We start from the raw sequence: 13,958 nt of genomic DNA, 5'->3' as shown, positions 1-13,958 counted from the left end.
ACTTATTTTCTTCAATGTAAAGCATGGCAGCTTCAGCATGGAAGACATTTAACCATACAAAGCCAAGACACCATAAATAATACCAAAATTCAAAAACTTTAATTAAAAAAATGTAAAAATAGATCTACTATTAAAAATGGTGTCTGCTTTCACTGGAGTTTAAATTTACCAATTAGATTGTTTGTGTTGTTTGGAGAGAAACTGTCGAGTATACTTCAGAGATGTTCGGTTTGATAGGATTGCATCGAAGATATTAATTCAAATATGAAAGAGCCTGATTCCGATATGGCGTAATAATAAAGTCTGTGAGTTTTTTTTCTTTCGGCTTGTCCCGTTAGGGGTTGCCACACCGTGTCATCTAAGCCTATCTCGTGGATCTTCTTCTCTAACACCCACTGTCCTTATGTCCTCCCTCACAACATCCATCAATCTTTTCTTTGGTCTTCCTCTCACTCTTTTGCCTGGCAGTCTGTGATTATTCACATGATTTTATTTACACTGACACGACAACAGAATGAACTACATACATTCATTGAATGACATTCACGCGCCATTTCAAAACGAACTGAATTAATCACAACTTACTCAGTTCTTGTGTAGTTTGCTGCGTAAGAGTATTCTGAATTAACAGTATAATACTTTTACCAGAGTACATTTTTTGGGGCTACTCTACAGTATACATTACATAGGAAAACAGTATTTGTCTCACGACAAAATAAGTTAACAAATTAGTGGATTCTCTGAAATGAGCTGAAAGTTTGTATGACAGATGTAAATCAAAGATGAAGAGTAATTTTACTATCAATTATTTTGATGTCTTGGTTTTTTCAGATTCAATTCCGTGGGGCAATTAAGGCAAGAGAAAGTGGCACAAGTATTTTGACCAAGTCTACAAGATGTGTTTGTCTGCCAAATGCAGTGCAGACTCACATTTACCGCACATGTGTCACAGGAGGTACGCATTCATACCACAAATGTACCAAGGGACATCATGTTCCCAGACAGCACCTCACTGTTTTCCCATAAATATTCGGCCAAATATTGGTCGGCTGCTGCGGTTTGGCCGGACCCACTGATCCATGAACATACTGTACTTTACAGTACATGTGTTTTAGTCTGGTTTCATTGTAATCACCCTACATCAATCTTGTGTTTTATTCTAAAACCTGTAGAATAGATCATTGAAAAAGTCTGAAATTGCACTGCTTAATACAACATATGCCGATTGTTTTTGTTTCTGACCTCTCTTCTTGCCTTCAATACAGCAGACACTGCGTTTTGTGAGCCAGGTTTGTAAATCAGCATTCACATACAGTCGGTTTGATGAGGAATCATGTCTGCACTTTTCTTCTCATGAGCAAATCGCTAGTTAATCAAGTCCTGAGAGTCCCTTTTGGTCATGGACCTGGAGCTGGTCCAAGCGAGTCTGACTCTGGAGGAGGTTTTTGCATTGCATTTGCATTGTGTGTTTATTCCGCTAGACAGATGCTGCGAAGTAATTGTGCCTCGCTGCCAGTGCTCCCTACTTTGAAGTGAGGATGCATAATACATGTTGCGCGGTCCTTACGAAGTCAAATGGCGTAGCAAAGTGCACGTCGCTCAAACGCTGGCAAAAGGAGTATGTTCATTGAATGCACTTTTAAGCATCTTGCCGAATTGCATTTTTTTTTTCTCTAACGGCTCACAAGGTACAGTTTCTTAAAAATTTAAAAGCGCTAGCATACAGTTCACCAAACGAACTGACTGCAGCATATTACCAAATAATTTCAGTATCTACCCATGTTGTAAGAAAAAAATAAAACCTGTAACATCTTTGACATTATAATAGTAATAATAATACAAGTAATAATAGGGCTCCACTTCCATTGGGATTTATGGGAGGTGTTACATCTGAAAGATGAACCTAAAAAATACTTTTTCAACCAGTCTAACTTTAGCTGCAGTATTTTCAAAGCCAGTTTTTTTTTTTCTATCAACTTCCACAACAAAATCTAAACTTGTAATGTAAGGGAGAGGGTGTAAACACCCCAAATTATTGTCACATACTTTGAAAACATCTTTCCAAACACAAACAGATGAAATGAGTTCCTTCCTGGTAAGGAGAATAGCTCTGTTGAAAGAGTGAATGCTCTACAAATGCAAATTTTTCTCACAAAAGAAACAAAGTAGTTTTACGATAGGGCACCCGAAACTTATTCGGGCACTTCCACTTTGTCAATGTTATTATCGCGTGTAACTTGTTATAGCTACACTGCAGCATTTGGGCGGGGTTAGCATTCCAGCATTTAGTGACGCCAAACCTCCAATTTAGGAGATAACAATCTGCACTGTTTCTTTCTCCTTTCTTTCATTCCTTTTTCAGCCTGGATGTGTTTTCCTGCTAATGAGATGTGACAAGCAGCCACACAGCATCACTCACTGTTCAAGCAGTATGAGATCCATTACTGATGTATTTTGTGCAGGTTCCCATGGATGACAATGACAGTTTTCAGGTTAAATCAAACCATAGCCACGTAAGAATATGTTTGCACCCATCACAAGTATGCACACTTATTACTGACTGAAATGTTTGTAATACAAAAACGTACTGTAATCAAGACTACGTACTGCATCGGTGAAGGTTAGTGATCCGCATTCCGACTTCGACAGTATGTACACATTTGGAATAAATTGCTGCTGTACAAATGCAACATGAAAACACTTTATTTCAACATTTACCTGGTATTTTTTTTTTCATTTCTTGTGCATAAGTGTGGGCAAAAAGATTATTAAATTGATTACATTAAGGTTTGTTTTTCATCAAGTAGGTTTTTGCTCTCCATACACTGTACACCTCTGAAAGAACATAAACCGGAAAAGGAAAACAAGAGGAATTTAAAAATAAAAAATGCATTTTCCTGAATGATGCTGCTTGCTGTGTTTGTATGAATATAATAAAAGAGTTTACGTACATGCATATGTACATACGTACTCTACGTACATACTGCACATACAGTACGTACAGTGGATTTAAAAGGGCTACAGAATTCTGTTCTGTTTCTGTTCCATTGTTAAATTAATTGTTTATGACCTATAACCAAATAGAAAATGCAATCTTTTTATGAGGCTTCTTTTGTACCCTTTCTGTGTATGGGGGTCCCCGATGCTTTGAAAGCTCCCTGCAGATCAGGGCTTGTGCTGTTAGAAGTGACTACAAACGGGAGAAAAATGAGAGAAGAACAGGTGGACTTCATTTGGGGTCATCAGAAACACGTTAAATGTTGGTAGATGTTTGCTGACTCCCACTAATGGAGACTTTGAGACTGCTTAATTTTGTTTCATTCAAAGAGGCTTTGTTGTTATGGTTGGGAATTATTACCCAAGAGTCAAAAGACCATTGACTCAAATACAGGAACATCCTGGGCTTTTCTGAATTTCACTCTTTGCATAAGACCAATTGACCTTGATGACCTCTGTGAAAAATGGAAAATGACCGAGGCTTTACGTTAAAACCGGCCAACAAGCCAAATATTGGAGTTATGTTAATTCGCAAGATATTGATTCTTTCTGTAACACAAGACAAGTAAAGTACTACATACTTATAATATGCCAGTATTTATAATCTCTTTAACCATAATAAATTGTTTAATGCAAATATCAAATATCTTTTCATATCCTGTATCCACATCCTCGTCTGACCTTTTTTTTAAATCCCCTGTAACATTACAATTGTTGCAAAGATCATATATAGATATAATAATGTGCTTTACCAGAAATATTTTTGTTGTTTGAGTTAAATAATAAAATAATAGTAATGAGAATAGTAATAATACAGTGCAGTGATTTTCTGCAATTGGTCTAGGGTGAGTCTTGCCCAGACTCAGCTCACCTGTGCCTCAAATGAGTTGAAGCACTAAAGAAAAATAATAAATGTGGTGGTTTATATGTATTTTAATTCTAACATATTGCCATTAAACTTTTACTGCAGGTTTATTACACACATAAAGACAAGCGCGCGCGCACACACCCAAAGCCAAGTCAGAAACCTTGGTGTTCTGATATATTCCGCCTTGACCTTCAGCAATCATATCAAATCCATTCATCCATTTTCCAAGCCACTTATCCTCACAAGGGTCACGTGTGTGCTGAAGCCTATCCCAGCTCAAATCAATTACTACAACTGCTTTTTACCATCTAAAAACCATATCCAGATTGAAGGCTTGAGTGTGTCAAGCAGACCAGGGGACTTTTATCTCAAGTAGACTTGGCTATTGGAATGATCTTCTGACCTGACTCCAAAAAATGAGCATTAAAAAGCTGCAGCTCATTCAAAATGCTGCAGCTCAGGTTCTGACTAGAACAAAGAGGTCAGAGCATATAACTGCAATTCTAAAATCTTTACATTGGCTTCCAGAAAAGATCTTAAAGTTCTGATACTGGGTTAAAATATCACTAAATGGTTTAGGTCCTGAATACATGAAAGAAATGCTTCCGGAATACAATCCCAGTAGGGCTCTGAGATTGACCGACTCAGGTCAAATAGTGGAGCACAGAGTTCAAAGCAAACATGGTGAAGCAGAGTTGAGGCATGATACTGCACAAAAATAGAATAAATTACCAACAGAGGTGATGTCAGCCCCTGAGTCTGATCTCCATCGTGAAATGATATTTCTTGCAATGTGTGCCGTTTTAATTATTTAAATATTTGATTTCGTTTTAAATGCTTTTTATCATGTAGAGCACACTGATTTACCCACGTGTATGAATTGCGCAATACAAATACATTTGCTTTGCTTTAAAGCCCATTCGTCTTCATCTCATCATCCTTCTGATTTGTGCTCGAGTTGGTGCAGAAATGGATTACAAAATGAAGCAAAAAAAGACAAAATAACAGCACATTCAGACTTGCAATCATAGAGTTCACAAACACCAACCTCATTTGGCTTTTGTAAAATTGACCACCTCGACTGGGATGAAGACGCTATACCAACATTAGATCACGTCTGCACAATCCAATGAGGTGCCAGAGAAGTACTCATTATACTCTACTTATAATTATAACTGAGAATACTGTGAACCAGCTGCACTCGAACCTTGTGAATTTTTTGTTCTGTCGGGTCATCGCCACGTAGAGGAGCATTGTCGCAGTGATAGGAAACAGTGCCACTGGTACTTTCCATTCATAAAAAGTGTTACTTGATACCACTGTGGTACAAAAGAGGAGCGTGGACGGCACCAATTCATTCTGATGGCATTTGCTTTTTTGCCAGTGTGGTTCTCGGTGCTATAGAAATGGGTGGTACGTGGGTGAGGGGGGGAAAGCACATTTCCTGCATACCTCACCATGAGCAGATCTTCTCTGTCTTCTCCTTCCCATTTTTTTTTTTTTTTTTTTTAGTAAGAGAGTCTCATTTGCTCTCCCTCTCCCCTCCCTCACTGCGTCTCTACCTCACTCTCACTCCCTCATATACACTCGCTGAGGGGGAATTCTCTGAGACGCGTGGTTGCTTAAACGCGGTCTTCATTTCTCTGTCGTCTTCACTCCACTTAAGAGCTGTCCTTATATTTCTGTAATTCAATTTTTTTTCCCCCTGCTCCTTTTGTATCACAACTTTGCTGCCAAGCTGCATAGATGTAATGGAAGAGAACTTGTGCGTCTGATCAACTATAAATCTGCACCTTTCAATTCTAAATGTGTTTACCATTGAGGGACTCTTTGCCAATTGTCGGATTTTTGTCACAGCTGAAGACAAATTTTACTTGTTTTGTTCCCCTCTAGAGAACTGGATTATTATTATTTTTTTTTTTTCACTTTTGTTTCACCTCACCGACACCTGGTATGAGCTGATTTTATGGAGTGTGAAATTTTGGACATACGTGCCATGTTTGGGATGAAAAAGTTTGAAAAAAAGCATGGCCAATGGAACTGCTGAAAGTGGCTGAAGGCTTCTTTCCAACAAGACAACACAGGTACTAACTTGCATGGCCATTTAATTACTGTTGCAAAGGGCAGACAGTGTGACTTGTTAAATTAGTCCGCAGACCTTTTAAACAGGCGTACACATTGTGAGTGATTGCTTGTAGACTTTGCAATAATTAGCAAGGATTTGTGACTCAAAATTATACTGGTGCTGTCTGAGTGGTGATAAGAATGCATTTTCATAGTAATGTCTCAAACTTTGAGATAAATCATTCATCAGTCAGGTAAAATTATTATTTATTATAAAACTGCTTTAATCAGGACTATCATCATGTCATTATTTTCATGATTAAAAATGCAATCATATCACTCAACTCGTGTTTTTTGTTTGTTTTAAACAATACCTGGCGAAACCTCAAAACTACTTTTAGAACTGTTTTTGAAGTATTAACAGTGTAAGCTTTCCTCATAATGGCTGTTGTCCAATATTAGTCTGCTCAAATCTAGAAGCAGTATAACGTAACACAGATTTTCTAATATTTTGAGTCAATGACTGCAAATAAGTTATAGAAGGATATGTAGTAGAAGTAGTACAAGTTGTTGTGGAAAGTCAAATCAACTGAATACTCTTCAACGTCAGAATATCCAATGGCCTGATCTCAACATAATCGAGGATGCCTGCAATTTACCGAAAAGATGGGAAAAAAAGCAAGCAAACAACAACTGGAGGTGTTTGGGAAGGAACTCACAATTTCGACATAAACCGTAATCCATATTTTCATGTTTTGGCCACACTGCCAATTGTCTATCTTCAAGTCCCTGACGTATATAGTATATGTGTGATGTATAAAATGGCTGTCATTCTGAAATGATGTCCTGTATCTAAGTTTATTTAAAGCCCACACCTCTTTCACAACTAATTTGAATCTTATCATCATTTTTGGGGGGAAACACTTAATGTCCAAATTGGGTCAATTACATATTTTCACAAACACCTATTGGTCAATCACCTCACAGGTTTGACATATTTGCAAAATTTTGACCAACTTACAGAAATGAAAATGGCTTTCTCTATAAAAAGATTAATGGCTCAACCAATTTGATATTTTGTCTTTTTTTTTGGGGGGGGGTGAAAAGTAAAGGTTTTAGAAATGTGAAAGTTGCACCTGATGTCAGCAATACGGTATGTACAGTATATTTATATAAAGGTTAAATTACAAAAAGTGATTTTCCAACTGTAGTTGAATTTCCTGCTGACATCATGGAATTAATTCCTAATGGAGTTGCCATTTACATTTGCCCTGCGATTGAATGGGGATGTATAAATTGTGCTCAGTGGTATAAGAGATTGATGGATTTACTTAGAGCATTGATAAGACATCAAGTTAACTCCTTGCATTTTCTTGTTGTAGCACCTTGTGAAATGACCACTGTGTCCATGGAGCCAGTGGGAGTCCTGGTGGAAAGGAGCACCAATGCTACCGACGTCCCTGAAAGCTCCCATGAGGATCCAGCTGCCACCTTCACCATTGGCACCATTCTCTCCATAATGTTTCTTGTGGGAGTCTTGGGAAACATCTACACCCTCGTGGTCATGTGCCATTCTATGCGCAACGCAGCTTCAATGTACATTTATATCATCAACCTAGCCTTGGCGGATCTGCTGTATCTGCTCACCATCCCGTTCGTAGTGTGCACACACTTCCTAAAGCGATGGTACTTCGGGGACGTCGGGTGTCGGATCCTCATCAGCATGGACTTTCTGACCATGCACGCCAGTATCTTCACACTGACCATCATGAGCACTGAGCGCTACTTTGCGGTGCTTAAGCCATTGGATACGGTGAAACGGTCGAAAAAGTATCGAAAAGCCATTGCACTGCTCGTTTGGGGGACTTCTTTAATCCTCACATTACCGATGATTGTGAGCATTCAAATGATGAAGGTGGGAAACAAGGCGATGTGTCTTCCCACCTTGTCATCCCTGTCCTATAAGATTTATATCACCTTCCTTTTTTGCACAAGCATTGTTGCCCCAGGACTGATCATTGGTTACCTCTACATCCAGCTTGCTCGGACTTACTGGATTTCACAGACAGTGACCTTCAAAACGACCAATAAGCTTCCCAATCTGAAGGTCAGTGGAGGTCAATACAGACTTTTTTTGTTTTGTTTGAGGATGGTTATATGCTTACTCATTTGTGTGAAACAAAACAATATATTGTGGGGATTGAGTTTCGAGCAAATCAAACCTATCTCTTTATTTATTACAATACGGGGTGTGTAGATATTCAGGGATGCTTTTTATTTTTGAAAAGAGAGCCTACGCCATAGAACATGTGTCATATCCAGAGATGTTTGTGACATATTATCCAGCGCAAATATCAATCACGATCAAGATCAAAAGTGAGAGATTGCTTTTTTCAAAGCAACGGCTAGATTAATTTTAAGCAATGGCACGTAGCAGATAAGCACCCTTCGCGATTGGGCGTACCCAACAGAGTTTTGTCACCATGACAACAAAGGGTGGAGCAAGAGGCGGGGCCACTTGTGCTCAACCCCTGAATCTTTGCAACAATTTTAGTTTCACTTATGGAGGTGGTGCCCAATCAAAAAGCTGTCAAAGTATACTTACAATTAGTGTGCAGATCCCATGATAAATGGGCATCTTAGTTGCCAAACCATGGGCAAAGATAGTGTGCGCAGGGCCATATATTTTAAATAATTCTCACTGGATTTATAGACACATTTTAGGAGGAAGGCAGCACACAAAAGATTTACTTGGTTGTGCACTTTCACTCTTGATAAGTGGGCAGACACTCCAGATTCCCATATTTGTCAACAAGTGATTAAAACGTCAGTTTTCCAATATACTGTACGTCCCACTTTTTAAAGATATTCAAGATTCCTAGGGGATGTGGGGTTAAATGTCAAACTGGTTTCAATTTTGAACAGATTTTCCATCTAATACCCAAGCAGTGATTGATTCACCAAAACAACCCAACCTGTTCTCCTGTTTCCCCTGTTCATTGCATGAATATTAATTGATCACTTCAATCCTGGTTTGCTCTCTCTCACAAACACATTGGCAACAGACGTCACTGTCAATGGGCTCATATCAAGTGCAAGCATGATAAGAGCGCACAAAGGAGCACATATGACATGTAGCAGGAAGCCATCTGAGTGAGCGTGATGAGGCCATCAGGTTCACAAACACAATCCGGAATTAAGAAAACTATTAGGGTGGAGACGCTGTCAACAACCACGCTGTATATTATAAGATGTCAAACCCATTGTCGCTCTGTCATACAACAACAAATGTGATTTCATGTTTAGGCCACAATTAAATGAGGTAATGAACTTCTTGAATTTGATTTAGGGATTCATGGTATGTTGTCATACTGGAATCATTCTCTGTAATGTCTAAAAATAATTATAAATGGAATATCCATCTTAAAAAACATCAGTCACATTTTTATGGTTTATAACATGACATTGACTTTCTGTGTTCACTTAATTATCTCTTTTGAGAGGTCAAATCAATATTTTGGAGGGAAGTGCTCTATGTTCCTGTCAGCCTGTCAGGATGTGTGGCAATGTAAAACAACATATATCCCTAAAAGAAATGGATTTATATTCTACGTGGACATAATTCAAGATTTAATAGCGAATTCAGTTGATCGGATTTTGGCTTCCGCACATCAGTCAGAACGTGGTTCCCGAGAAAGTGAATACGTCAGCTGCTCGAAACATTATCTTCATTTTCCAAGGTTTTCAACATTTGACAGTAATTGCAAGACGGGGACTACAATTGGCTGCTTAGTTCTGCTTCAGAAGGTTGTGTCGCTTCTCAACTCAGTACAAAGTATTTGTGCCAAAAGGAAAGTACTTCAAATAATGTTAAAAACTCCAACTATTCATAAAGTGGAAAGGAGACATTTTATCTAAATGCTGAAAATAATGGGGCGTCATGGCATCTTGCTTTTTTTTATCTTTTCACTCAGGGCTAGTTGGAGCCCTGGGCTGGTTGCAACCTCCTTGCTTCATCCTGGTGTTTGGCATTGACTAACTCTTTAGTTCTTCATTACTGTCATAGATTTAATTCAGACACATTGAATTGTTTTAAGTTGTGGAACAGAGTTGCGTACTATGTCTTCTTTAAACAGAGTTCCTCTTAACACGTTTGAGCTGTTATTTTTCTAAGTTCAAATACTTATCAGTTCCATCAAGTTGTTTTTGTGCAAGATGGTCAAAAGTGAGATCATGGACAGAAAAGGAATGATTTAGACATGGCGCCATGGCAGGAGAATATATTTCATGTCAGCCCATACCCCCTATTGAGCATATTTGCAAGTAATTTAGATTTCTTCTGAGTCCATATCCAGCACCCTACAATTAGTTTTGCTTTCCTTGGAAACACAATTTGAGTCATTTAGTTTATTTAATGCTATCAGTGACGTATTGTACCTTAACAGGTTCTCCCTTTCCTTTTATCACCCCAAAGGTTCTCTACCTGATTTTCACCATCGTACTCCTATTTTGGGCATGCTTCTTGCCTTTTTGGATCTGGCAGCTCCTGGGTCAGTACCATCCGACACTGCCCCTGTCGTCCGCAGCCAAGCGCAACATCAATTACCTGACGACATGTCTGACATACTCCAACAGCTGCATCAACCCATTCCTATACACATTGCTCACCAAGAACTACAAGGAGTACTTAAGGAAGCACAACCGGTCCTGGTCAGCCGGGAGTTTTTTTGAAGGAGGGGCCGTTTGCAGCGCTCGCCACGCAGGTCGCCGTCTGCAAGCAGTCAGCAGTGTACAGAAAGTTTCATGCTCACACACACAGCCTCCTTGCGTGCCCACAACAGCAGCTTGTGAGGTAGGCACATGTATTATTTTTTTTTTTTAAACATAGCCTGAGTTTGGTCAACTGGGTGGTCCTGACTTATCACCTAAGAGAAAATTCCATGACAACATCTGCAGCTTAATAATTCCTTTCTGACTTCTTAATGGCTTTATTATAGCAAACAGTTCGAATTTCAAACAGGTACAGATGATCAAACATAGTGATTTGTGTTTTGGTTTAATATTAGTGTTTTTTTCTACGTTTATGATTGTTCTATTGAAAAAATGATGGTAGTGTTGAAAAGATTTTATGATGCTGATTGTTTTGACATTGGAAACCACAACTGTGGTTACCATGAGGAAAATTCTCAAAGTCAAATAAAACAGTATCTCAGAACACATTGTGTTTCATAGATGGTTAGTAGGAGTTTAAAGTTATGTCACAAGTTCCTAAATTGAATTATGAAGCAAAATTCACTGTGGAATTCTAATTTAATGTACTATAAGAGCTGGAATTCTAATTTAATGTACTATAAGAGCCTGAAAGCCATTTTTACGTTACCCATATTTGTAAGTGTAAGTGATTTTTTTTTTTTCATGCATCTACTTTATGTACTTTAACGGTCTCCATTTATTCAAAAACAGAGCGTAGGTGTTTTGTTTTTTTTGTCTTAACTTATGCATATGTCGATCTGCATGGCTGTTGTGTACATTGTGCAAGTAATATGAGGGGCCGTCAGGAATGTACTTCTGGATGACCTCTCACACACACAACTGAGATGCGCTCGTACTAATATTAGATGTCCTTTGCAATTTTTTTTCGTGATGAGGAAACTGGAGAAATTTATTGTAGTGTGACTGGGGGAAATGTGCACAGACATACAGTAGGCCTCCATTTCCGATAGCGCTTGTCATCATTCAGGTTAGGGGTGAGCTGGAGCCTAGCCCAGCTCACTTTGAGCGAGCACGGTACATCCTGGAGTGGTTGTCATTAATTACAGGGGTCTTTTTTGGAATTTAGGAGGAAGATGCAAGCAAGGGAAGAATCAAAATACATACAAGCTTGCAAGGAAAAGCTATTTGGTTGTCATAATAATTATCTATACCATCATGCGATGTCATTGAATTAATGTTTTTGAATAGCATAAAACTGGCGTAGGTTGGGATTTAGCCCTGATGGTTTGTGTGTCTTTAGTATCAGTGGAGATGGTTACTAGAGACAGTTATTGCTGTGCTCTGCTTTGGAATATCATGCGCTGAGTGATACCAAATTCCTTCCACAGGGGACATTTGTTTCTGGGTATTTGGTCTTGTGCAGTCACACCTCTAATAGCTCTCAAAATTAAAAACAACTCTCAGTGATGAAGTAGCATGAGTATCAGTGTCACTTGTCTCCTTCACCGGCTCAATGGTTAAGTCAACTCCAGTATATCTGGCAAAGGGTGAACTAAGACCATAAATAAAAGTTTCCCATACACACACACTAAAAATTGGACCAAATGAGCATTTTTGACTTTTTCCAATTCGAAACAGCAGACATCTGCTTTGGGGGAGAAGATTAATGGTTATTTATGGCAATATTGTTATGTTTGTGGCATGCTGTGTTAATCAAGTAGGGTACATTACACACAAAATAGCAGTAAGCACACACCTCCTGACATATTCCTCATTATTTGCCTGGTTCCGTTTATTTATTTAACCCTGAATGGCAAAAAAAAATCTCAAAGGGCTTCATAAGACAACGGTTGACAAAAATGGAGAAAATCCCGAGGGCAAGGAAAAACTTGAGAAAGAAACCTTGTAAATGGATTACAGTTGGGGGGGTGGGGGGGGGTCCTTCTTCCAGGATGGCCAGGCTGGAATGGACGCTGAGCCGGTAATATTAGTAATTCATTTGTGTGGTCGTTCAAATTCAGTTAAGATGTTCATAATCAGTATCAATGTACTTCACTTCAGTCGACATATCGATGACGATAAGATTAATTTAAAAACACAATGCACACTTGATTATGAGCGGTGGTTATCCTTCTTATCCAATCCTCTTCTCTTTGGTTAACACATTATTCACTCATCAAACGTAAGTAAGGCTAAGTACACAGTTCATTGTTTTTACATGTTATTAGTAACACCGCTTAGCATTACTTAGTTCATGAACATTTAGGATGTAACAGTTCGTCCCTCATGGAAGCCCAAGCATATAACTGTGTAAAAGTTCCACCATTGTTAAATGGCAAATCAAAGATTGAAATAGATTTTTTGTGCGTGAAGTTTTTTAGAACTCTTCCAGCCTGGAATAAAATTATTGAATATGTATTGTGCACAAACCCATGGCAGACCACATAAACTATATATTGTACTCTAAAAGTTGAATTTCACATTGACATTTTATTCATTATTCATTTTCTTATCAACAAAAAGAAATGCTCCCGGGGTTCAGATTGGCAGCCTTGAAAAAGAGCTTTTAAAATAAATTGCCTTTCACAGTCAGTCAGTCATTTGTGAATAGTTGTAAAATGTTACCCTTTTTGAAAATGATCAAAAACTTAGTTTTGTTACTCTGTCTGGTTTTTCATGTAGTATTTACTTCCTTTGATGATTTTCTTGTGAAAAAGTCTCAACCATGCAGTATTTTTACTGCTGACTTCTCAAGTGGACCATAAAAGGTTCCTCAATAAAATATCACGTGTATCCACACGGTGACAGATCCCTGGCTGCCAATTGCAAAGCGTTTCGAACTCATAATGACGCTTGATAGAATCATGATTACAGTAACAAAAGGGCAGGAAAGGCCAGAGTACACAGGAAATAGCAGGAATAAAGCATTGGTAGCCACACTCTGTCCAGTTTTGTGCTTGAAATCAACTTAATATTCACTGCAGCTAAATTGCAATCCCCTTTGCACTAGTTTAATTATTCCATACACTGTATTCGTACAAAGGATTGAAAGTCCCTCTCGAGTGACTAAGATTAGCACTAAAAGGCAATGTCAATATGAAAGGAATGATAATAATTGATAAAGACATTGGTTTAGGGCACTATTCAAAAGCTGTATCAGCAACAATAGCAACTCCATCCATATTTAATAAGGGCCACCGTCTAAAGAGAGCGAACTCCACAACATGAACAATTAGACATGAAAACATGTAGCATAACAGTGATTAATTGCTTCACTTTTCAAGTTCTCGATACGTTGTAATATATGCTCTCTAAA

At 38.4% G+C, this 13,958-nt stretch overlaps 1 protein-coding gene across 1 annotated transcript in view; it reads left to right on the top strand.

Moving 5' to 3' along the window:
• The first annotated feature begins 5,259 nt into the window (after positions 1-5,259).
• The window catches only part of LOC133495966 (urotensin-2 receptor), a 47,921-nt gene continuing 39,222 nt past the window's right edge, over positions 5,260-13,958 (top strand). Inside the window, exons 1-3 of the mRNA XM_061811061.1 lie at positions 5,260-5,949; positions 7,312-8,036; positions 10,404-10,781. Coding sequence (XP_061667045.1) covers positions 7,323-8,036; positions 10,404-10,781 — 1,092 coding nt within the window. The 5' untranslated portion in view covers positions 5,260-5,949; positions 7,312-7,322. The remainder of the gene's footprint in view (positions 5,950-7,311; positions 8,037-10,403; positions 10,782-13,958) is intronic.

Source organism: Syngnathoides biaculeatus, chromosome 22 (genome assembly GCF_019802595.1).
Source record: "Syngnathoides biaculeatus isolate LvHL_M chromosome 22, ASM1980259v1, whole genome shotgun sequence".
Classification (NCBI taxonomy): Eukaryota; Metazoa; Chordata; class Actinopteri; order Syngnathiformes; family Syngnathidae; genus Syngnathoides; species Syngnathoides biaculeatus.
Note: the sequence above shows the minus strand (reverse complement) of the source record. Positions and strands in the feature narration are given on the sequence as shown.